The following is a 25835-nucleotide window of genomic DNA, read 5'->3' on the forward strand; positions in this document are numbered from 1 at the left end:
TTCTCTCAAGGGCAATAATAAACAAGATGGTTATTCATGACAATCAACAATGCTTCTATGGTTACCATTGGACCATTTTCATATCAGACCGTTCTTGAATTCAAATGTCACAAACTGCCACAGTGGGATTTGCATCCAGGTCCCCAGAACTTTGGGCCGGGAGTCAGAATTCCTAGCTCAGTGACATTGCCAGTTCACCAACACCTCCCACAATAAGTGTACAATAGTTGTTTATGCTGTTTCTAGACTATGTAAGTCCATGATTGTAATTATGAGGTCCACTTAGCTCTAAATATTTTAATAATAGCAACACGATTTAAATGTGAGAGGATTATAGTAAAGCAATGGAAATGCTGAAACTCTGTAACAATTCTGATCTTCATGAATACCTGTCCACACAAAGTTTTTTTTATTCATTTAAGGGATATGTCCATTGTCGATATTGCCATCTCTAATTTCTCTTGAGAAGGTAATGATTAGTTACCTTCTTGAAGTGTTAGTGCATGTACAAACACAGTGCTGTTGTGGAGGGAGTTCCAGGATCTTGGCCCATGATACTGACAAAGTGATGTTATACTTCAAGGGAGTGAATGGGTTAGTGGGGAACTGGCAGGTTTTATTGTTTCCATTTATCTGGTGCCCTTGGCTTTCTAGGTGTTAGAGGTCATAGGAAGATACTGTCTTTGGAGAATTGGTGAATTTATGCATTGCATCTTGTAGCTGGTACACACTGCTGCCATAGTGCTTTGTTGTGGAGGAAGTGAATGTTTAAGTTATTAGTTGGGTGCCATTTAATAAGGCTGCTTTGTTCTAAATGGTGGCTGAAAAATGTGTTGCTGGAAAAGCACAGCAGGTCAGGCAGCATCCAAGAAGCAGGAGAATCAACGTTTCAGGCATAAGCCCTTCTTCTGGAATCTGAAACATCGATTCTCCTGGTCCTTGGATGCTGCCTGACCTGTTGCGCTTTACCAGCAACACATTTTTCAACTCTGATCTCCAGCATCTGCAGTCCTCACTTTCTCCTTGTTCCGGATGGTGTCATGTTTCTTGAATGTTGTTGGACCTGTACTCATCCAGGCAAGTGGGAAGTATTCAATCATCCTCCTGATTTCTGTTTGAAGTTGTTGGTAGGTTATGGGGAGTTAGAATATTAAGTTACTCACCAGAGTTCCTAGCCTACCATCTGTTCTTATACTCAAGGTATTTACATGGGTGGTCCAGTTCAGTCAGTATTCTGTCCTAAATCCTAGGATATTGATTGTAGAAAATTCAGTGGTGGTCATGCTGTTACATGTTAAGGAAAGATGGTTTGGTTATGTCTTGTTGGAGATAGTCGGTCAGTCGGTCCTGATTCCTGTGTGACACCAAATGTTACTTTCCATTTCTCTGCCCAAGCCTGGCTATTCTCCAGGTGTTGCTGCATATGTGTACGGACCGCTTCTATTTCTTAGACATTGTGAATGGTGGTGAACATTGTACAATCATCAGTGAATCATCCCACCTTTGACAACAAAAAGTAAAGAACTGTGGAGGCTGGAAATCAGAAACAGAAACAGAGATTGGTTGGAAAACTCAGCAGGTCTAGCAACACCTGTGGAGAGAAAGTAGAGTTAACATTTCAGGTCCAGTGACCCTTCTTCAGAACTCACCAATGACAGACGGATGGTCATTAATGAAGCAGCTGAAGAGGTCATGTTTGGGACACTCCCTTCCTCAGGAACTCCTGCAGAGATGTCCTGGAACAGAGATCATTTATCACCAAGAAACACAACCTCTTCTTTTTTGCTAGATTTAACTCCAAGCAACAGAAATTTCTCTCTAATTCCCATTGACTTCAGTTTTGCTATGGCTGATTGATGCAAGGTGACTTTAACTTCAAGGAACTATGAACCTGCACCCTAAGGTGTTTGGCAACACTCGCTTAGGCCTGACAATTAAGTGTCTTAAGTCCTGCCCTGGTTTGCCTTACCAAAATGCAACACCTCATATTTATCTAAATTAAACTACATCTGTCACTCTTCAGTCCATTGGCCCATCTGATCAAGATCCCGTTGGACTCTGAGGTAACCTTCTTTGTTGTCCACTACACCACCAATTTTGGTGTCATCTGCAAAGCTACTAACAATACCTCCTATGCTCAAATCCAAATCATTTGTATAAATGATGAAAAGCAGTGGAATCAGCACAGCTCCTTGTGGCACACTGCTAGTCAAAGACCTCTAGTCCGAAAAGCAAAACTCTACCACCACCCTTTGTGTCCCAACTTCAAGCCAATTTTGTATCCAAATGGCTAGCATTTCCTGGATTTCATGTGATCTAATCTTGTTAACCAGTCTACCATGTGGAACCTTGTCAAACACCTTTAAAGTCCACATAGACAATGTCCACCACTCTGCCTTCATTCTTCTTTGTCACTTCTTCAAAAAAACTAGTTTAGATTGAATTTGAGGAAAACTATTTTACCCAGGGGAATGGGAATCTGGCAAGCACTGCCTGGGAGGGTGGTAGAGGCAGGAAACCCCCCAACCTTTAAAACATATGTGGATGAGCGATTGAAATGGCATAACGTTCAAGGCTTGGGCCATAGCCTTGAAGTTTCAAGTGCTGATAAGTGTAATTAGTACAGATGGGTCAGTAGAGACTCAATGGGCTGAAGGGCTTCTGTTCTGTATGACTTTATCACTCTGACTCTACTGCGACTGCCATATCCTCACACAAGGTGAAAGCTAGAACTGGGCCTCTGTTAGTTTTATAGAGGTGGAGGAAGAAAGAGGAGATAATGGGTGGGCCCTCTAGGCAGTTGTTACATTCAAAGGCTACATGGACACATGTCTCGACCACTTTACATACGACAGAATGTTGTCAAGCTTGAAGATAATCCTGCAGGACTATCAGCCTCCAGTCTCCTGTGAGGTTGGTGAAAGGAACCATGCAGAAACAAATGGAATGCATGCTGCTTAGGGCCATGGTTAGATGTGGCACAGGGAATCAGGTACAGAGGCATTCATATTTTCAGCTATTGCTGGTTTCCAGTGGGTGAACAGTGCAGTCTATTGTATCTACCTAGCAATCAGAATGCCCAATCTCTGGGTAAATGAGGTGATCTCCAGTCACCCACTTTCTAATTATAAGAAAATGAAACACTGTGTGGCAGCTGAAAGGCAGCACGTTGGTTGAAGATATTCCACAGGTTCAATGTCAGCGATCCCTCTCCGGCCCTACTGGGGCAGTAACACGATGACAGTGCAGTGAAGATATATTGAAAAATTGTGGTCATTTTGTACAATTATTAAACATTGTTATACCCTCAGAACACATTTTTTTTCCATCACCTTCTGACTTCATCGAGGTCCGTATGAAGTGACAGGGTTAGACCAGTGAGGCTGCTTTGAGTGTGATCTAACAGAGAGAAGATGGTGCTATTTATCCTTGCAGAGCCCAAGAAATCATTGAGCTTTTTTCCTGCACTGCTTTCCAGTGACTCACTGGCACAGACCTGCTCTGTGATCACAGCTTGGCCTGGATGGGTCTGGTGAGATGGCCTCCTGGTATATCACCCAGGAATCAGATATCTCCTCTGTCCCCTGCCTAGCAGCATCAGTGAGACTGAGCACCAATTTGGACTTCTTGGGAGACGTCTGAGGTTCTAAGGATAGCCACCACAGGCTGTGGAGAGGTTCCTGGTTTGAAAAGAGCAAACCGGTGTCCAATTGGCCTATAAAAATGGTGCCAAAGCCTTCAAGCACAGAAGGTCTCACCAGATTAACACATAAAGCTCACACATCCCCCTGACTAACTTGTGCAATATCTCACTTGTATCAATAATGAGCTGAAAAGAACATGATCGTGTGAGATAACAATCACCTCAAGCACTGGGAGAGATCATGCTTGATACTTTGCTTTAACTACAAAATGGAGCATCTCCTAGAACATATAACAATACTGGACAGGAACATAACTTTGGCCCACCACATCTGTGCTGACCATGATGCCATTCTAAACTAATCTCATCTGCCAAACATGGTCAATTTTCCTCTCTTCCCTTCTGTTAATTTGGCAGTCTAAATGTCTCTTAAATGTTGCTGTTGTATCTGCTTCTATCACCTCCCTGGCTACACATTCCAGGCACTTACCACCCTCTGTTCAAGACTCTTGCCTCACACATCTCCTTTAAACTTTCTCCCTTTGATTTTAAACCTATGCCCCCTACTGTGTGAGATTTCCACCCTGGAAAGAAGATTCTGACTATCCACCCTATTTATGCCTCTCATCATTTCATATACTTCTATCGGGTCACCCCTCAACCTCTAACACTGTAGCAATTCAAGTTTGTCCAAACTTCCTACAGTTAATACTCTCCAATGTAGGCAACATCCTGGTAAACCTCTTTTGCACCCTCTCCAAAGCCTCCACAATATAATGTGGCAACCAGAACTGCACACAATGTTCCAAATGTGGCCTAACGAAAGTTTATACGCTGGCAACATAACTTGCCAACGTTTATGCTCCTTGCCATTATCAATGAAGGCGAACATGCTGTATTTCTTCTTTACCACCTTATCCACTTGTTTTGCCACTTTCAGGGAGCAATGGACTTGCACCCTAAGATGCCTCTGTATATCAATGCTCCTAAGGATCCTGCCACTTACTGTATACTTTTGCATTTGACCTTACATGTCCAGATTAAACTCCATCTACTATTTTCCACCCAAATTTCCAACTGATCTGTGTCCTATTGTATACTTTGACAACCTTCTTCACTTTCCACAGCTCCACCAATTTTTGAGTCATCTGCACACTTACTAATCAGACCACCTACATTTTCACCCAAATTATTTATATAAATTACATACAACAGAGGTCCCAGCACAGATCCTTTTGAAACTGGTCACTGACCTCCAGTCAGAAAAACACCCCTCCACAAGTACCTTCTGTCTTCTATGACCGAGCCAATTTTGTATCGAAGTTACCAATCAACCATTGATCCCATGTGACCTATTATTCTTGTCCAGCCTACCATGAGGGATCTTGTCAAATGCATTTAGACAACATCCACTACCATTTCTCATAAATCACCTTCGTTTCTTCAAAAACCTCAATCAATTTTGTGAGACCAGACCTCCCCACACAGCCATTGCTGACCATCCCTAATAAGTCTATTCTTTTCAAAGTGAAATCTAGGCTTTTGTCTGCATGCCACTGCTGCAGAAAACTCCTGTCCATTATAAGTTCACTTTATCTCTCTTCTATTTTTCTGAGTAAGAATATGTTTTTACATTGGGTTTACTGGATCATCTTAATATTTACTTGTAAACCATCTAACAGCACTAGTTATAGTTAAATGAAAAGCACTAAATGCCTTTTTATTATATTGCTGTGAGAACTCTATAGCTATCTCCTTTCACTCAACCAAGATGATATGGATCATTCTGTTACTAAGCACCGCTTGATAATTGTCTTAAAAGATGTTTTGCCAAAAAAGCTCATTGTTAGCTCTTCAGGTTTTAACATCATCACTACTTTTAATCCTTTGTTTTTGAGGACAGGGTGGATTAACTATTCAAATGTGGGATTTTAATATGTTTTTTGTTTGAGTATTAGTGCACTAATATTGGAGATCCTAAAAATTTTAATTACACTTAATGACAAGTTAAGGGAGTATTATATATCTTCATTGATGAATGTTGCAAAATAATAATATTGTACTAACACTCTTCAGAAATATCATTATCCAATACGTCTAGAATCAGTTTGGTAGTAAGGAATTAGGGTTTCACTGAAATAAATATTAATAGAAAAAAAAAGGAAGCTTTCTGTTTTAAGTTTTGTTGATAGATGAGCAGAAGTAAATGCAAAACCAAATTTTTATGTAAGGACAACACTTCCTATTCAGGGGAATTGAAAATTAAATTAATCCTCAAATCTCAAGTAACAAAGACCAAGGCTACACATATCCAGGTCATTTGGGAGGATATCTAGAAATAGACAAGGATGTAACCAATATAATGAGTTCCTCCAATACTTGTCCTCTTACTGGGGTTACATAGAGCAATTTTAGATTAATTGTAAGAGAACATCATGTTGACAGAGACTACCATTTTTTAAAAAATTTATAGTTTTAATATCTTGCTCTTGTTTTTGCTATGGTTTGTTTTGTGTTTTTAATACTGTTGGGGATTGCAGCAAGAATGTACATGCGAATTGTATATGAGGAGAAGGTCACGTAACCACAGCTATTCCATTCTCCTTTAGATGTTTCCTCAGACAATGAGCAGTGATTTCTTTTCCTTTCCAATGTTTATCTATATTTGCACAGGAAGACACTTGCTTATGTCGCACAGATGCGCACAAGTTAAACAGCCCTGCAATGAAACACACTATATCATTGCAGGGAAAAACACAAACAGAATCTCCCCAAATAGGAGCTGCTTCAATTTCTATATCAAACTGGTTTGTCTGGACTACATAATTCCAATTCTATTTCTTTTCCATTATCATAACTATCATTTTATGCTTTGATTGTTCATTTTGCTGCAAATCTCTGAACCATTGGGAAATATATCTGACCTTATGGTATCCTGATATCTGTTACTAACTGGGCAGAGACAGCGGCTTTGCTTGCCAAGTGAATACATTCACAGATCACTTTGAAAACCCTTAGCCCATTTGGTTAGTCCAATATTCTGATTAGCACATGGATCAAATACTTATGCCTGGACTTTCCATCCCTGGTCAGGTCCAAAGAGAAGGCATAGTCCTTGCTTCACACCAATATGACCATTAAAGATAGCTGCATTAATGTCACATTTTTGTTTCAGTGGGGGTGGACAGGCAACAGGATAGAGGAAGGGCTTATGCCCGAAACGTCGATTCTCCTGTTCCCTGGATGCTGCCTGACCTGCTGCGCTTTTCCAGCAACACATTTTCAGCTCTGATCTCCAGCATCTGCAGACCTCACTTTCTCCCCAGGCAACAGGATAAGTCAGGGCAAGTACCATAGAAGTATGTAGGAGCTACCAGACATGGAGGCAGGCTGGGCACAATGCCAGCACCATTATACCAACTTTACGAATCAAGAATTCATTGTCCCTAAACAAACCCCATGCCCTATCCTTGCCAACCAGTATTACCTCCTGCTTCTCAACCCCCAATTGCACTTCATATCCTCCACACCAGCGTATGTCCCCATCTACCCCTTGGCCTTCATGCACATCATGCCAAGTTAAGTCCCCCCAAATAGCCGCTATGTCCACACATTCCCCTAAGCTATGTTTTACCCCAATCCACCCACACTGGCCCCTCACCCTCCATGCCAAACTATACTGCTGTACCTACTCCACATTGTTCTTTTAGCCTCTATGGTAACAAGCCAATCCATGATCTTGATCCACTAGTCTTTGTGTTTACACTGACCATGCCAACTCAGAGTATCCATCATAGGCAGACGTTAGCACCCTTGCAAAGATGAGAAAAAGATAAAGTCCTTTTAGAAAAAAATATTAGTTATATTCCTTCAACTAAATAAAACGTGACAAAAAAAATTCCACTCAAGTGCACAGTCTTTCTCAACCACAAGTATTAGAATGCATAGCCCCACATTAAACAATCTGTTACCAATACAGTGTTCTCAGTTATAGTATGAGATGTCAGACAACCAGCTGTGAAATTAGTCATTCAGCACTTCTCCATCAGGCAGAGTGAAAAAGCAAGCATGCCAACCATTATTTTTCAATGATTTGAGGTGTAGAACTTTTAAATGCCTTGATAGCTTGCCGTCTTCCTTTTATGAGTGCTGTTGACAGGTCGTTTGGGCAGGTTCACTTGACAGGTACTGAGAGAGATCCTGCCTCTACCAAAGGAGAGTATGATATACCAACCTGATTACCTTGATGTTCTGAGTTCATTAGGCTAATTCAAATTCAAATACCATAATCCTCCAAATAAAGAGACAGCCAAAACAAGTTTTCCAAGGGAGTACAGGGCTTCACTGGGGCTTTCCAAAGAGGAGCTTGGATTCACCGAACTGATCGCCATGAGTTCCTACAGACACCACAATCTTGATCTAGTGGACCAACGGGACAACTGGTTTTGTTCAAATGATGCTGCATAAAGTATCCTATTTCTAGTAAAAATACATCAAAAAGTAAATTGTTGGAATGCAGCTTCACATGTACAATATATAATAGAGATTAATTTGACTGTGCTAACTGTGTCAGACAAGTTAAACTTAAGTTGAATTAATTGTACCATTGACTTCTGTTTTGCTATAGAAATAAATGTTTGATGATTAGAAATTAAAAGTGCATTGATGAAACTTTTCATCCAATTAGCAATACATTGTAATATACTCATAAAGTCATGTTTATTCTGGATAACCTAGTGAAAGTAACTGTAATGCACATAATAATTTAACAGAGATGTGAAACTTTTCAAGATTTAGCATTTTTCAAATATTTGCCATTTTCCTTCCAGTCCAATCTATTCTTGGCTTGATTGGAGCAATTTGTACAGTCTAGGTTTTACCACTGCCAAGGAATCTAACTGACCAGCAATATAAACATTGTGGCCACCAGAACAGGTTATGAACTGAGATACGAACATGAGAAGCCTACCTTCTGATTTCTGAAAGCCTGACTGCCATAAATAAAGCATTAATCAGAATTGGAATGGAATATTCTCCAATTGATTGGATGAAAGCAGCTCCAACTACATTTTAAAAGCTCATCAATATCCAGGACACAAAAATATGTTGTTTGATAGACCTCGATGGCCTACACACAGTAACAGCAGTGGGCACAATCTACAAGGTGCAATGTAGCAACTTATCAAGCTCTTTTAATAGCATCTTCCAAACTCTGACTCAGCAACTCAAAGAGAAACAGATGCACATCCAGGAATATCATTGCCTACAAGTTTTCTACCAAACCAACTCCTTGAGTTGAAACTATATCAACGTTTTTCCACTGTCCCTGGATTAAAATCATGGAATATCTTCCCTCATAGGTGTACTTACACTGCATGGACTAAAGTATTTCAAGAAGGTGGCTCACCGTCACCTGCTCATGCACATAAAGGGATGGGCAATAATGGAGGTCTCGGCAGTGATTCTTGGGTCTGGAGAACTAAGTTTTAAAAAGAAAGTGCAAAACAACATCCAAAATGTAATGTTTGTTTCATACTATTTCCACTTGTGTTGGGATCACTGCACTGCAGGCTGTCAATATCCCAGTATAAAAGAAAATGTAATTAAAATAAGTTTTATCTTGCCCATTGACCTATCTGGTAAAGCCTTTGCCCCTGGTGTGCCATTGAGTAGTTCATAGTTTGGATTGGAATATGTGCTGTGTTAGCTATTTATCTGAACAGGAAGTGTCCAGAATAATCCTTGATATAAGCAAGCAAGATGAAAATCAGCCAGGTACAACTCATGATTGCTTTTCAGTTTGTATGTCAATGTAAGCGATAGTGAATCATAAATTAATTTGATCTGGACTTCAACGAAAGAGGAATGAGAAAAAAATTAAAATATATTTAAAAATGTATACATGTAGACATAAATACATTCATTACTACATAATTTGCTGAAGCAAACAAAGTCTCACGAGGACTAGAATCATTTTCTGTACTGTGGTTTCTTCCCTTTTTTTTAGAATACGTATACATAGCAACGAAAAGCAAAACCAGTGAGGATATTGTTCAATCTGCAAGATATCCAGCAGCTTACTCTCCAGATATCTTCCAGCAGTCAGAGTCAGAATACTGGCCTTGCCCAGTTTCACCCAAAGGTAGGCCTACAAACTGGTGCTTAGTATGTTCTTTTGATAAAGTCAAACTTTAAGTTAACACCTGGGAGTGGCTTAAATCTCTTAGACGTGTCAACAGAACCTTGCACTGTAAATGGGGTTGGAGGAGTTTGTGGAGGATAGAAATTTGAGCTCTCTTTTACAGCATGAGTAGGAATAAAGAATGGCTCTTATGAGCTGCCAACTGCTAAAAGTCATGAATGAAATGATGACTTCACTAAATTAATTAATTTAGTCTTCTGAGTCACAGCAACTGTTGTGTAGGCAAAAAGATTACACCAAGCAAAATATCATTTGAAATATTTATCAAAATAAATTAAAACGGATAAACAAAAATCTGCTGGCAACAGTGAACACAATTGTTACACACTCAATTTAACACCCCAGAATGTGTTTCAGGATTTCTCCCATGCTAATTCAGAATATACCACATTGAAATGTATATCACACACATCTGGTTCAATATTAATTAAGTAACCATTCTGATTTTCCTAGCTAATTTGAATAGAACTGTAAATTACATTAATAGACTGCTCTAATTTTATTAAGGGTGACACAGTAGCTCAGTAACTAGCACTGCTGCCGCACAGCACCAGGGACCCAGGTTCAATTCCAGCCTTGGGCGACTGTCTGTGTGGAGTTTGCACATTCTCCCCATGTCTACGTGGGTTTCCTGAGTGCTCCGGTTTCCTCCCACAGTCCAAAGATGTGCAGGTTAGGTGAATTGGCCATGCTAAATTGCCCGTTGTGTTCAGGCATGTGTAGGTTAGGTGCACTAATCAGGGCTAAATATAGAGTAATGGGGTTTGGGTTTGGGTGGGTTACTCTTCGGAGGGTCGGTGTGGACTTGCTGAGCTGTAGGAATTCTTAAAAGAAAAGAAATCCCCAATGTTTCATCATGAGCATGAAACAGAGCATCTTTGTGTTTGGCATTCCTGTTGTGAGTTTTTTCAACAACATAGGCATACACAAGAATCAATACAATGTCATGAGAAAGTGGTAAAGAAGTACAATAACGTGTTTCGAGAAATACTAGCCCTCCAAGGAGTTAGGAATGCTAGCAAATAAACTTATGAGCGGTAACTGAGTTTGTCAAATTTCATTGATTAAAAGTGTGGAAACGCATCATAGATTCAAGAATATGTGAAGCAGTTTTTGGCAACATTAACTCTTTTTTTCGGATAACATAACTGAAATTAAGATATCTGTACTGTTAATTGTTACCTGGACTATGTCCTCTGTAATGTTAGCTTTTGTTTTGAATGTTTTAAGTAATATCGCATTTAAGAATAAATCAAATTCTAAGTCTCAAGAGACATAAATCATAACAGGTACAAAAGCATGTAGGTTTCTATCTCAAAGCCAGACGAGCTTAAAATTGGGTAATTGGCAATAATTTTTTGTTATGTACATAACAGTTAAGAACTATTAAAGTGGAGATGAATCTCCCAGTGACCAAAACAAAGAACAAGAAAACAAGATTGCACTAATGATTTTTATGCGACCAAACAAAATAAAATGAACTTTACCAAACATTACATAACCAATAAATAATATTGCAAACCAAAAGTATTCATCAACCAACTACTGCTAACAAAATATGTTTTATGGATCATTTTTACAGTATTGCTTGCTTCTGGCAAATATGCATCAATACAAGATTAAATCCCAAATTAATCTTTGCCTTTCTGGCAGATTTGCTCCTCCCTGTCAAACCAGGTCAAATCTTCTGGTGTCCTTCAAAATAGCCCTTTTCAGTCTGAATATTCCAGAACTGACTTGCACCAGAAAGCTCTACATCAGTAACTCCCTGTTCCCTATATCTCAAAGTCCTGTCAATCCTACTCCCTCCCTTTCAATGTTCACAAGTTTTCTCCTTAATTGTTAACACCAAGTATTTCCCTTGACACTTCACAGCTGTATCTGCTACATTCAACACAACAGGAGCTCCTTTCTCTACTACACAAATTTTGATATCCCCAACCATGTTAGAGTGGAGGCAAAGACATGGAGTTCAAAGTTAGCAGACTGGACTCCATTCCAGAGTTCCAGCCTCCATTCCCAGGGCCTCCAGTTTTTGGTGTTAAAGGCTAAGAATGAGGGTAGTGAGCCTAACCATGCACTGCCCACCTGGCTGGCTCCATTGCAGAGTAACATCTTTTAGCCCCGTACCCCATACAATATTTGTGGAGTCGGGCCAGTTTCCATGATGCATGATTCATGGTGCATTAGGGGAGATCCATCATGATCTGTAGTCTAAATTCAGGAACCTTTTGAAAAGCAAGAAAGGCCTTAACTATTCCTGCAATGCCATCTCCGTGTTGAAGCATGCCACTCACAGGCATGGAGATGGCATCAGGAAGGAATGAAGTGTGAAGCATGAAGGTGAGAGGGTCTATTTTGCAAGTAAACAATGAGAGGTAAGAAGGACTTATGCCTGAAACGTCGATCCTCCTGTTCCTTGGATGCTGCCTGACCTGCTGCGCTTTTCCAGCAACACATTTTCAGCTCTGATCTCCAGCATCTGCAGCCCTCACTTTCTCCCCAATGAGAGGTAATTACCAGAGAACCATCGTGGGCCTTCAAAAGTGCCCACCTCAGCTTTTTTCTGCACTGATGGTCACTTCTGATCTGCTTCCTGAGTGACCTCCATCCCCAACAAACAAATATTGTGTCTGACATGGCATTTTTAACTAGGTTTTGTTTGCTGAGACAAGGAAGGACCAGCCTCATGTCTGTCACTGTGTGTCTTTCTCCAGAAATGCAGCTGTCTCTTTTTCTGTGCTGAGGATAAACTACCACTAGATTTTCAGTATGTTTTGGTCTGGGTTTCTCTCACACAATGGGATTACATGGATCTGTCAATGGGCAGAAGTTTCATGCCATCACCATTCCACAGAGCCGTCTGCTTTAACCAAAATTAAAGGAAACACTTCAAAACATAACAATGTGCTGAATCTTATAAGAAACCAGCTAAATATCACTTGCATCGAGTTTGCTGGATGATTTCACTCCACAAAGGCCCAGTGATTTTTCTCGTGCTATAATCCCAAACTTCCTTTAGCAAAATATTATGGTCTCATGGTGTCTCACACACCCAATGGAAACCCAATTCTCCTACTCACCAAACCAGGAAGAATTCACCATGGTGGGATATCCTGGGGTCCTTGGCACCGATGCCATCTTTGAAACCCAGCCATTTACCTGGTTAAGTATTGGCAGTAATGAGTTATCCTTCACCTACATGTAGTGGGCAGCATCCACAAACTAAGCGAACGTTCCTGTATAGAATCTTAGAATCCCTACAGTGTGGAAACAGGCCATTTGGCCCAACAAGTCCACACCGTCCATCTGAAGGCATCCCACCCAGACCCATTCCCCTACCCCATTACTCTACATTTCCCCTGACTAATTCACATAACCTACATATCTCTGAACACTATGGGCAATTTAGCATGACCAATTCACCTAACCTGCACATCTTTGAACTGTGAGAGGAAACCAGAGCACCCTAAGGAAAGCCACACAGCTTCACTGTCTCTGTCACATCAAGTCATGGAGGTTTACAGCATGGAAACAGGCCCTTCAGCCCAACTTGTCCATGCCACCCAGTTTTCACAATTAAACTAGTTCAATTTGCCTCAGTTTGGTCCATATCCCTTCACACCTATCTCATCCGTGTACCGCTCCTAGTTGCTCTTAAGTGACGAAATTGCACTCGCCTCCAACACTACCCCTGGCAGACCTTCCAGGCACTCACCACCCTCTGTGTGAAAAGAATTTTTCTCTCGTGACCTTTTCGTATCTCTCCTCTCTCATCTTAAACCTATGTCCTCCATTTTAGACTTCCCTACCATGGGGAAAGGCTGTTTGCTAGTTATGCCTTATCTGTGCCCCTCATGATTTTATAGACCTCTATTAGGTCACCCCTCAGTATGCTACGGTCCAGAGAGAAAAGTCCCAGCCTATCAAGCCTCTCCTTATAACTCAAACTCTCCAGTCTGTAGCATCTCAAAGTCTTTTTGGCACTCTTTCTAGTTTAATAATATCCTTTCTGCAGTAGGGTGACCAGAAATGCAATACTCCGATGTGGCTTTACCAATGCCTTGTGCAGCTGCAACAAGACATCCCAACTCCTATACTCAATGATCTGACCAAAGAAAGCAAGTGAAAGTCTTCTTCCCCACCCTGTCTACCTGTGACTCCAGTTTCAAGGAGCTATGACTCTGTACTTCTGGATCTCTTTGTTCTATAACATTCCCCAGTTTACAATCCTCTGCAGGTAACTGTTACGCTTTCTTTAATGTCTACTGTAACCCAGTATCTTGCATTGTTCGATCTGGAACCATTACGTACAGAAAGACCTTCCAATGCTGAAATTAGTCACTTTTATTCTACAGCATCAAGAGCTAATAAATAATAAAGAGAAGCTGCATTTGACTCTGAACAGAAACAGATGGCTGCTGAAATGGCAAGCAACAATCTTACAGTCAATTTTACAATTTCATTGCACCCAGCATTTATCTACTGGAACCAAGTGTCAATTAAGTCCTGTCTGGCTTGTAGTGACACTGCTGCTGAGGAGATCTTCCTCCTGCTCACTGTCCTCATCTTCCACCTTGGAAATCTGCTATTGCTCATTCAGTTCTATGGCATTCATCGCATTCCCCTTCTGCCTGCTCCAGTTTTGCAAAGCACTGCATGAAAGGATCATGGGACACACTCTGCGTCGTGACCATCCTCGTAAAGCACCTGGCACCTTAAAAGCAGCAGGAACACCAGGATTCTCAAGGTACCAACATCATGGTAGCCTCCAGGGTACCAGAGACAGACTTCTAAGATGTACTACCAATGATCACTGAATTCTTGCAATTTGATGAAATGGAACCCCTTTCTCTTGATAAACTCAGTTGTGTTATGAAATGGCCTTCTTACCATGATATGTGTACAGTGCCCTATATTTGTGGAAATGCGACTGTCTTCCTCTCTCTCTGTGCTGAGGGTGAAACTACCATTTAGTTCTCAATAGAGCTTGGTCTGGGTTTTTCTCTCTCTCTGTCACAGTGAGATCACATGGCCCTGACTCTAGACAGAGGTTTTGTGTGATCATCACTCCCCAGAACATTCTGTTTTAACCTAAGTTATAGATGACATTTCAAAACATGTGCTGAATCTTACCAGAAATCAGCTAAATGTCATTTGCACCGAGTTTAACAGAGGATTTCTCTCAACAAGGCCCAGTGAGATTTCTCGAGCTGAATCCTGCAGCCTGGGCTGTGGCACTGACCTCAATACGATATGATCTTGCACAAACTGCATAAGTAACAATCTTGATAAATTGTCTTGGTGGCTTTGATGATTGACGGATCCCACACGAGGCTCCAGTGACTTCTTGCAAGGAGTCAGTTGCATAAAAGTATAATGCAGATGTCACCTTGGTGATAGGATGGCCACCAACTCCTCATGTCACAGGTCCTGCTCTAGCACATGTCATAGTTCTCTGACTGTTTCCTGGGATGTCCTCGGTCTGCACTGTGTTGCACCTCACTCATTTGAAGGAAATGGCATTGAGGGTGATAGCCTCTGAACCTCCTGTTCCTCCTTCACAGCCTGAGGGGACATTCTGCTGTGAATTCCTCATGTGGAAGCTGTTCTGTATCTGCTGGAAGTTGCTGATAGTCCTCTGTTCCTCCTCCACGTCTCTGCATCTTTGTTGCATCACAGCCACAGCAATGATAACCTCTGCTTTGGCTGTATCCATCAGTTCTGTTTGCAATAAACCTTTACAGAGAGCACAAGAATCAGGTCCATAGTCATGTGACCAGTCAGCATTCTCATTACTCATAAGTGACTGGTTATCATCCTCATACATACAGTGGTACATGAAGCACTCTAGCCAGGAGTGCCATGAAATGTCTCTGTATGGAACATTGCACCTTATTCCAATCAATGCAACAGCAGTCATGTTGCAAAGAGACAGTTGTAGATTGTAAGTACTGCACGAGTACTGATACCTTAGGCTCCCAGCCGACAATCACCCTAGAAAGGGATAATTGATATATAAGAGTAAGTTGCATTATGCTTACAGTTCAAAATGACAGGAAATCAATTCCATGTTCTGTGCAGTTAATGAAATCTTGGACTAATTTTGCAATTTGTAGCCCATGGGTGCCAATCATAAGGTCACCTATGAATACTACTGCTTCACTGAGTTGACTAACTTCAATCTACAAGATTGCTTGTGACCAGAATTTACACCCCACACATTTGTGCTATGCATGTACTTCACATAATTTATGAGATGATTGCAAATTACTTCACCCTGCCTCTTGAAGGGCGTCCCATCCATTAGAAGTGCAGCCCATTAGGTGGGGCAGGAAATAAATATTGACTCTGCCCACTCTGAGTGTGGTTCCAGCCATTTTCTATTTTTACTTTGCATTTACGAGTCTTGAGAACATGGAAGACAATGCAGATGCTTAAGTCATAGGCTTAGCCTGGTATTCAGGGAGGCCCCAGAACTCCATGTCTCTTTCTGTTTTGTTATCCCCGGAAAGCCTATCATGACTGATCCCCCACATCCACCGCATGAAAATTTTGACTGCAACACTTTTCTTATCCCTGGGCCTGTTCCTGTCCACCATCATGATGCAAAATCCCCTGTTGAGGTGGTAACTGCTCTCCCACAGTATCCTATATTGTCCCAAGCACTACCATCTCCCCCATTTGTATGTTGAATTCTCTCTCTTCACTAATCTTCTGCATATCAGGTTGCTGCCTTCAATCCCTAGCATTAAGTTTCCCCAGCAGTGTCCTTGGTAACTCCCAGTTGAGTTATATATCACTGACCCCCAGGACTGACCGTGGCCAAATGCCTGACTAACTTGTACAGACAGTATTGACTGAGGACTGACCATATTCCTGACTGGTCTCCATGCAACTGAAAAATCACAAATCCCCTTACTGCTTACACTGAACCGACAAGAATTAATGTGGCCTGGACTACTACAAGACAGATCTCTGCACCCTGACCTCTGCAAACATATAAAATAGGTCATTGATTGTCAAGGGGATCAAGGGTTCTGGGGAAAAAACAGGAGAAGGGGGTTGAGAAACGTATCAACCATAATTGAATGGTGGAACAGACTTGATGGGCTGAATGGCCTAATTTCTGCTCCTATGCCTTATGGCCTTATAACTGACTATGACCAAGTCCCTGGACTGTTTCTGGGTGCTGCCTTTCATTGACAGAACTAGGATCCCCGGTTAACAGGATTCCATGTTGGTTTATCTAAAGACTACTGCCCTTTGATTTTGAGACGAGGTCATTTAATTGAAGCAAGTATTACATGTTACATACTGTTACATACAGACATTGAAATAGAAAAGTACTGTACTGGAATGGGTCCATCCCGTTGACTAATGATTGCTGACAACCATGACTGGATCATGGGTCTACTCTAAATGGTAATGCAAGACAGAATTGATGTGAGCCTTTAGTTGTGACTGAGGGAGTAAAGCACCAAAAGGTAATATATGACAAGACAAGGGTGCTGTGAGCATCGAAATAGTTGCGCAGTGAGTGAAAGCTGAGAGCGCAAGGAGCTCTGAGATGCATCCTAGTCCAAACCACGAGCTGAGTTCCCATTACTGCACATAAAGCATCCTTGTAACAGTATTGCAATGAAAGGTGCCAGCATACTCCAATGTGTGGCATTGAAGTGCAGAACCATACTGTACGTAGATCAGAAACATACCATATGATGTGGTGAAGCCGGTATATGTCAGATGCTAATGTCCATGGATGTGGATTTGCGTAGTCATTGCCCATACAGTGTGCCCTGAGATGTTGGTGTTTGGAGGTCCAGAGGAACAAGCAGTGAGCTGGAGTGACTAGTTAGCCCCTCTAATTTTTAAGTCAGTAAACCCCAGCGTCCTGTTTCTATCAGTGTTGTGGAGAATGGGAAACTGAATATTAATGAGATGAGGTTAAGTATAGTGAGGGCAATGATGAGTAATTATCCATGCTCGTAGCCTTCTTACTGCTCACTGGTATGAATCAAGTCTCACCGCAAAACACTTGGTTAAAAACTGGGACCTTTCAACCTCAACACTGGGAAGGTCCTTGGTTTACATCTTAACTGATTTTCCTAACTTTCTCAACATGGTCTATGTCATTCAAGGGCTGGATATTTTCTACCCAAACTTATGAAATTCCACATTCGTAAAATTTTCATTTCCAAGTTCCTATTGGAATCTTCTTGATTGAAATTTTGGTTTGAGTATTTGAGTTATATTTTTGAAAGTTTTTCCTCTGTCTTTGAATAAATATCTTGTAATTAACGTCTTGTGATGTCAAATCACTTTGTATTGCATTATGTTCTCTATTTTACTTATCTATACATTTGAGAGATAGCTCTCTTCGGCTTTATTTTCATCTTCATGTATCAAACACTTGGAGCAGAGCAGAATAATATTTTCATAATTATTCATTATTAATCTGTAGCCTGTGCTATGGAGTGAATTTTAATTATAGTAGATTAACTGCCTAATTCTCAAGAGAATGTTTGAGACAAAGGTAAATGTAAATACTACTTAGAAACAATAGTCTTTTTGTAGCATTGATGTGCAGATATAAATTCCCTTGCAAATAAATCTCAACATTTGTCAGAGGGTAAAACTAAGGTCACTTTGGAGCAAGCCAATTCATATCACAAAGAGTTCAGACATATGTGGGACATTGATATCGGGTGATGGGCACAGCTCCAGAAACTGTGAAATTAAAATTGATAAAGTTCAGGTTGGTCTCCTTACAGGATAGAATTATGGAATGAGATCTGATACAGTATTTGCAATCAGATAGGGGTTTAGTAAAAATGTGCATTAATGAGTTACACAGAAAATTAAGTGAATAATGAATTAATGCAAGTGAATTATGGAAAAGATTTTTACTTTTATTTGTTCACCGAGAGGTTCAGAAAACATGGTTTGTTGGCCACCTAGTATTATTACCAACCTTTGTAGGAATTGCACAACAGTTTGAGATAAATTGAAGACGAGAATATTACAAATTTGGAATTTGATGACTAAATCATGATGGATAATATTGTGGAATAGAGATTACACAGCAAGAAAAGCAAGAAAGTTGTGACCAAATTCTCACTCTTGAGAAGACCCCTCCTAACTTGTTGATGACGAAATACTTTTTTTTAATATCATTGCTTTATTTTCCAGCATCGAGATCGAGTCGGAGATCTTCTTCTGGCACTGAAGATGATAGCCAAAATATTTGGGACCAGGGTATTCAGAGGGTATGAACTTTATTTCCATGATCCATTACTTATTGAAATATGCTTATCCAAATACAGAAAAACAATGAGAAAGGCTACCATTTTAGTTATTGATTAGTCTTGATGTACATCAAGGACAAATCTATTTATACATTTAAGTATCTTGTATTATTAATGTCATGTGCCAACTATAAGAAGATCCCAAAGGCCTCAAATAACATCCAAAATAACGGATATTGTTCAATGCAAACATAATCATAATTTACAACTAAAATAGCAAATAGAAAGATATTTATTTTATTCACTCATGGGACATTGATGTAACTGGTTGACCAACACTTATAGCTTTCCCTAACTGCCCTTGAGAAGATAGTGTGAACTGCCTTCTTGAAGCACTGCAGTCCACTTACTGTGGATTGACCCACAATGTCCTTAGGAAGGGAATTTCAGGGTTTTGACCCAGAGACAGTGAAGAAACAGCGATATTTCTCCAAGTAAGGATGGTGAGTGACATGGAAGGAAACTTGCAGGCATTGGTGTTACCATGTATCTGTTGTCCTTGTTCTTCTCGATGGAAGTGTTCATGGATTTGGAAGATGCTGTCTAAGGATCTTTGAATTTCTGCAGTGTATCTTGTGGATAGTATACACTAATGCTTCTGAGCGTCAGTGCTGGGGGGATGGATTTGGTGCCAATTAAGCAGGTTGCTTTTTTAAAAAGAAAGGTCAAGCTTCTTGAATGTTGTTGGAGCTACACTAATCCAGAAAAGTGGGACACTTCACTTGAGCCTCGTAGATAGTGGACAGGCACTGGGGAGTCAAGAGGTGAGTTACTTGCTGCAGCATTCCTAGATGCTGACCTGCTCTTAATAGCCTTTGCATTTATATGGTTCGTCTAGTTGAGTTTCTGGTCAATAGAAAGCTCCAGAATGTTGAAAGTGGGTGATTCAGTGGTGGTAACAACATTGAATGTTGAGGGGTGGTGGTTGGATTGTTTCTTAATGGAGATTGGCATTGCCTGACATTTGTGCAACATGAATGCTACTTGCCACTTCTCAGCCCAAGCCTTGATATTGTCCAGATCTTGTTGCATTTGAACATGCAGTGCTTCAGAATCTAAGGAGTCATGAATGGTGTGAAATGTTGTGCCATCATCAGCAAACATCTCACTTATGTTACAATAGAAGGTCATTCCAGTTTTGCGACAGCTCCTTGGTGCTACACTCAGCTGAGTGTGGCCTTGATATCAAAGGTTGTCACTCTCACCTCACCTCTATAATTCAGCTCTTTTGTCCATGTTTGAAACAAGGCTGCATTGAGGTCAGGAATTGAGTGGCCTTGATGGAACTCAAACTGCGCGTTGCTGAGCAGGTGTTGCTTGGTAGCACTGTTAATGACACCATCCATCACTTTACTAATGATTTAGCATAGACCGATCGGGTGGTAATTGGATTTGTTGGATTTGTCCTGCTTTTTGTGTACAGGACATAGCTGGACAATATTCCACATTGTTGAGTAGATGCCATTGTTGTAACTGTACTGAAAGAGCTTGGCTTGGGGAGCAGCAAGTTCTGGAGCACAAGTATTCAGTAATATTTCTGGAATGTTGTCAGGGCTTGTAGCCTTTGCAGAATCCATTTTTGATGTAACATAGAGTGAATCAAACTGGCATCTGTAATGTTGGGGACCACTTGACGAGACCATGATGGATCATCGACTCTGCACTTCTATCTGAAGATTGCTGTGAATGCTTCAGCCTTATCTTTTGCACTTGTGTTCCTCTCTTCCATCGTTGAGGGTGAGGATATTTGTGCACCTCCCTTCTCTGGTGAGTTGTTTAATTGTTCACCACCATTCGGAACTAGGTGTGGCAGGATTGCAAAACTTAGCTCTAATAGGTTATTTGTGGGATCATCTAGTTTCATCTCTCACTTGCTGCTTATGCTGTTTGGCATGCAAGTAGTCCTGTTTGGTAGCTTCACCAAGTTGACACCACATTTTTGGGTATGCTTGGTATTGCTCCCAACATGTCCCATTGCACTCTCCATTGAAGAAAGATCTTGCAGAAATCTAGTCTGTATATTTTTAGAATTGATTTCAAACACATTTTACATATATTCGAATTAATGAAAATAAAACATTAATAGAAGTTTAAAAAATCAGCAAACATATCTACTGTATAGTAAACTTTGAAAATGAGCAGAAATTGGCAAACCCTAAATATAAGTTATAAAATAACATTAGCTCCTGTTTCTTGAAACCTACCTTTTCCTCCTCTGTTCCTCTGAAGTCTATAGTTCACTTGGGGTACAGCCCTATGACCGCAACACTAATTTGTTTTTAAATTCCCAAATTAAAATAATTTTTATTTTCCTCCATAACAAAATGAATAATGGGATTGTATGCTCACTGTCTTATGCTCTGCTGAAAACAAAAGAGAATGAAAGCTGAATTTTAAATTAATGGAACCCTTAGGTATCTTTGTGTTTCTTCCAGCAGTCAGCAGTATACAACTTTGACAATGAAAATCTGCTTTAGTTCCTCCAGAATACAGCCAAGATAACATGTTAGGACATTATCATGTTCAGAGCAGACATTTACCTCCAATGTAGTAATCTCCATATGGTACATTTATAATCTATGCAGCATGCTAATAGTACATTGAAGATTATACTTACAGTACTGTGGTAGCTAAAATCAATTCCAATTTGCACATAATTATTTTTTTACTAGCAAATTTCAGCATTTTTTGATATATCAAGACCAATAGGCAGATGGTGCCCACAGGTCCTGGTACCATCCTTATTATGATCAGGAACTTGGAATATAATGTGTGTTATCCTAATGCTCTAACATATTCCTTACCACCCAACAATATTGCAGTGCTTATTTATAGCCCAATGGCTGATAGCAAAAGCTTTGTCAGCCAGCAACCATCATTTGCATTTCTTCTGGATTCAAATTCTTTGGCTATATTCCCTTGGCCAGTTGTTAGTTCTTCTTTGCATTCACAGAATTGCATTTATGAATAAAAATGATGTTTAGACCAGGGGTGGGCAATTAATTCTTCCAAGGGGTCACATGAGAAACCTAGTTGTGTTGGAGGGCCAAACCAACGACAAGTTGAACATAATTCTGCTCAGTATTAATTTTCTCCCATTGTAAAAAGTACTAAATTATATAGTTTTGCACTGAAACTTATAATCAAAAGAATAAGGATATTCTGTTACAATAATGATATGAAATTGTGGAGTAGGTCAAATATAGAAGAAATAAGCAGAAAAAACAATAATTTCAGTATTTCATTTTATTTTTAACCTGTTAATCTCACAAACCAATAATGAAAAGTTGTTTCATTATTGTTCAGTATTACAAACAACTCTATACTAAAAGCAATAAGTGCTTTTGATGTTTTTCAGTTCATTTTACTTGTTCAGTGAGAAAAAATCCAGTCTGTTTTGGGCTTGGACAAGTGCACTGAAATTTGGTTGAATGTCTCAGGTGGATATGTGAAGGACAGCTGAGAGGTGATCATCAGTGATAGAGGATCTGTATTTGGATTTGTTGAACTTCATCACTGAGACTGCCTGTTCGCATATACAGATAGATCCAAAGAGGACTAGAATCTTCTGAGCATGCCTCCTAATGTGTGGAAAGTTAAAAATCACACAACACCAGGTTATAGTACAACAGGTTTAATTGGAAGCACACTAGCTTTCGGAGCGACGCTCCTTCATCAGGAGCGTCGCTCCGAAAGCTAGTGTGCTTCCAATTAAACCTGTTGGACTATAACCTGGTGTTGTGTGATTTTTAACTTTGTACACCCCAGTTCAATACCAGCATCTCCGAATCATGTGTGGAAAGTTCTCCTCTTTGATGTAAGAGTAAAAATCGAGCAGTGAGACTGACCTAAAGTAATCTGCCAGAAGTGTGTCAGACTGCAGGTCAATGAGTTCAAGCTGAACATCATTGGTGTATTCTCCACATTGCATGTAAATGGGGAAAAAAATCATGTGCATTTCATTCTCAACCATTTTAACATCTTGAAATCACCTTGAAAATTCACCATGCAGTGCTTCTAACATAAATGAGTACCTGTGGAGGTGATCAACTGAAGGTGCAGCTTCCTTCAGTGTTGGCAAGTGGGTGAGAATGTTGTCCTCCATTTGGCTTGAGAGAAGCTGCAACTTTCTCATAAAAGCCTTCACCAAGTTGTACATTTCATGCACAAAAACGCCCTTGCACTGAAGTTTCACGTTTAGTTCATTCATAAGTGCAGTCACATCAACAGCAAAACCAAGGTCTGCAATCCAGTCTGCATCTGAAAGCTGTGGAATGCCATTCCCTTTCTTCACACAGCAACCTTGAATCTCTTCTCTCAGGTCCCATACACTTTTCAGCATGTTGCCCAGGCTGAGCCACCTGAAAGTTGTGTGGCAGCCTATGTCACGATGTTCAGTCTCATTTTCCTCCAAAAGTGCAACAAACTGCCTGTGATTCAAAGCTCTTGCCCTAATGAAGTTAACTATTTTAGTTACAACATCAACCACATGATTAATTTTTAACACTGACTTACACAACACTTCCCGATGTATAATACAATGCAAAAATACCAATTTCTGTTCAGGATCAATTTCTGTCACTTTATCCTGCATTCTCTTTCCGTTAGGTTTGGACAACCATCCGTTGTCACACCCGCCAGCTTGGCCCATTTTAGACCCAACGTGTCCAAACATGCAATTACCTCCGTGAACAAATCATTACCAGTTGTTGTTCCTTTCATTGACTGCATGGCTGCCAGCTCCTCCGTGATTTTAAAGTCCGTAGTTATCCCACATATGAAGATGAGTAGCAGGGCTGTGTCACATATGTCACAGCTCTCATCCAAAGCCAAGGAAAAAAAGTCAAAGTTGACCGCTCTGTGCTGCAGCTGAAGCTCCAGATTTCTCGCGATGTCCCCAATCCTTCTCATTACAGTGTGTCGGGACAGGGGACATTCTCAAATGCCTCCTTTTTCTCCGAGCATCTTAGTTCTGCAGAGTCCAACAAGCACTCCTTAATAAACTCTCCATTAGAAAATGGTTTACTTGTTTCTAGCGATTTTGTGGAGTATGACATAACTTGTCTTGGCGTGAGCTGACATTTTGAGGGCGAGCCAGCAAGCATCACTTTTAGCTGTTCACGCACGCACATACACACACATGTGCATCCATACGTAAATAAAAAAAGCATCCTTTTTAAAACAAAAGTAACACAGTTGTATTGTATGTATGGCGTAAATACTTTTTCATTTATGCTCTAATTTAAGATTGATCTCACGTGGGCCGGACAGGAACGACCAAAGGGCCAGATATGGTTTAGACAGTATCACCCATTTAGGCCTGGAAGCTGAAAGTGATGTCTTACAATGCAGCCGTTGAAACCTAGTCAGACTTTCAGCAAATCAACGCTATTAGAATTAATGGCTGCTGTGAATCAGTCATCATTTGTTCATGGTTAGATTTAAAAATCTATTGCCTGCTAGAATTAGGTTTCAGTTTACTACAACTTTCCCTCAAGGACTTTTGTAAAATGAATGATACTGTTGCATCTGGGAAGGAAAAATGTTAAGTCTGTAATTATGTTATACACAGCTTTTCTTTCTCTGTTTGATTGTATTCATATTTTTTTTTGTTTAAGTTTTGATATATTGTGTTGTGACTTTTAACTATAAATAAAATTAGACTAAAAAACAGTCTTGGCTACTAATTTTGTTGATATAAATGCAATGCACACTATTGGCATGCTCTAGTCATATTCATTGATCAATTCTTCTTATCAATAGACTTATGTATGTATGCTTATGAGTTGATTATAAAATCAGATTTTGGACTTTAGTAACAGTTCGATATTGAACCTCTCACTTTTGTTCCAGATACAAAGTGGCATTAACCGATTAATTCTGAAGGAGGAGATGAAAGCCAGATCAGGGAGTTATGATAATGACCCCTGGCCGTCACGCAGCTCCACAACAAGTCGGGAATATCTGCAGAATGTGGGCTATGAGTCCCCAGTGAATGGATGTAAGTAACAGCAAAACAATCTCTCTGAAGGATCTATAAGCAAGCCTCAATTTGTGCTAGAGTGAGAGACTCGAATTTCCCCTTTAGGTCACAATCCTATTGTCAACATCAATTCCGAGTCACAATCCTGGATATAGATGTTGCAAGATATTAGTCACAATCTTCCTGGAGGCATTCAGTTCAAAAGTTGCCTTGAGAAGCTTGGTTTTGTTAATGATGGAAGTGGAAGGTACAGAGGCCCTACTGTAATTGTTGGAAGATCCATGAGGAAAGGTGGATGCTTCAGAAGTGACCACAACTGTGCTTAAAGATGAAAGCATTCTTTGTAGCATTGTAAGAAGTTTCAAACATATGCTCAACCATAGCTGTTTGGTCATCATTGTGATAAGGAAGAAAATCCAGCAAAGTTTTGTTGCCAGTGCATCACAATCTGTCTAGACAAGACTGGGAGAAAGGAACCCTGCTCCTGCTTCCAACCTCAGTGGGGCTCTGTAGCTATGAGGAAGCTCCCAGCCACACCAAAACGCCTTTTGGCTTATTAATAGATGTAATTAACAAACCCCTTTGCTGTATTGACCTTGCTACCAGCAAGATTGTTTTCTGCTGGACTTCGAGTTGATGGCCCAGTGTAGTATATTCCAAAATTGTAAATGATTCCATTTCCCAAACTGCGTCTGCAGA

At 40.3% G+C, this 25835-nt stretch overlaps 1 protein-coding gene across 8 annotated transcripts in view; it reads left to right on the forward strand.

Moving 5' to 3' along the window:
- ablim3 (actin binding LIM protein family, member 3) overlaps window positions 1–25835 on the forward strand; it is a 343093-nt gene that overhangs the window by 291932 nt on the left and 25326 nt on the right. For 7 of the 8 annotated variants that reach the window (XM_043703813.1, XM_043703816.1, XM_043703818.1 and 4 more), the window contains 3 exons: window positions 9666–9785; window positions 19038–19114; window positions 25007–25154. In XM_043703813.1, the coding sequence (XP_043559748.1) occupies window positions 9666–9785; window positions 19038–19114; window positions 25007–25154 (345 nt within the window). Of the gene's footprint in view, window positions 1–9650; window positions 9786–19037; window positions 19115–25006; window positions 25155–25835 lie in introns of all 8 variants that reach the window. The other variant, XM_043703817.1, reaches the window with a different exon arrangement.

The sequence above is a fragment of the Chiloscyllium plagiosum genome, chromosome 14 (assembly GCF_004010195.1).
Source record: "Chiloscyllium plagiosum isolate BGI_BamShark_2017 chromosome 14, ASM401019v2, whole genome shotgun sequence".
Lineage (NCBI taxonomy): Eukaryota > Metazoa > Chordata > Chondrichthyes > Orectolobiformes > Hemiscylliidae > Chiloscyllium > Chiloscyllium plagiosum.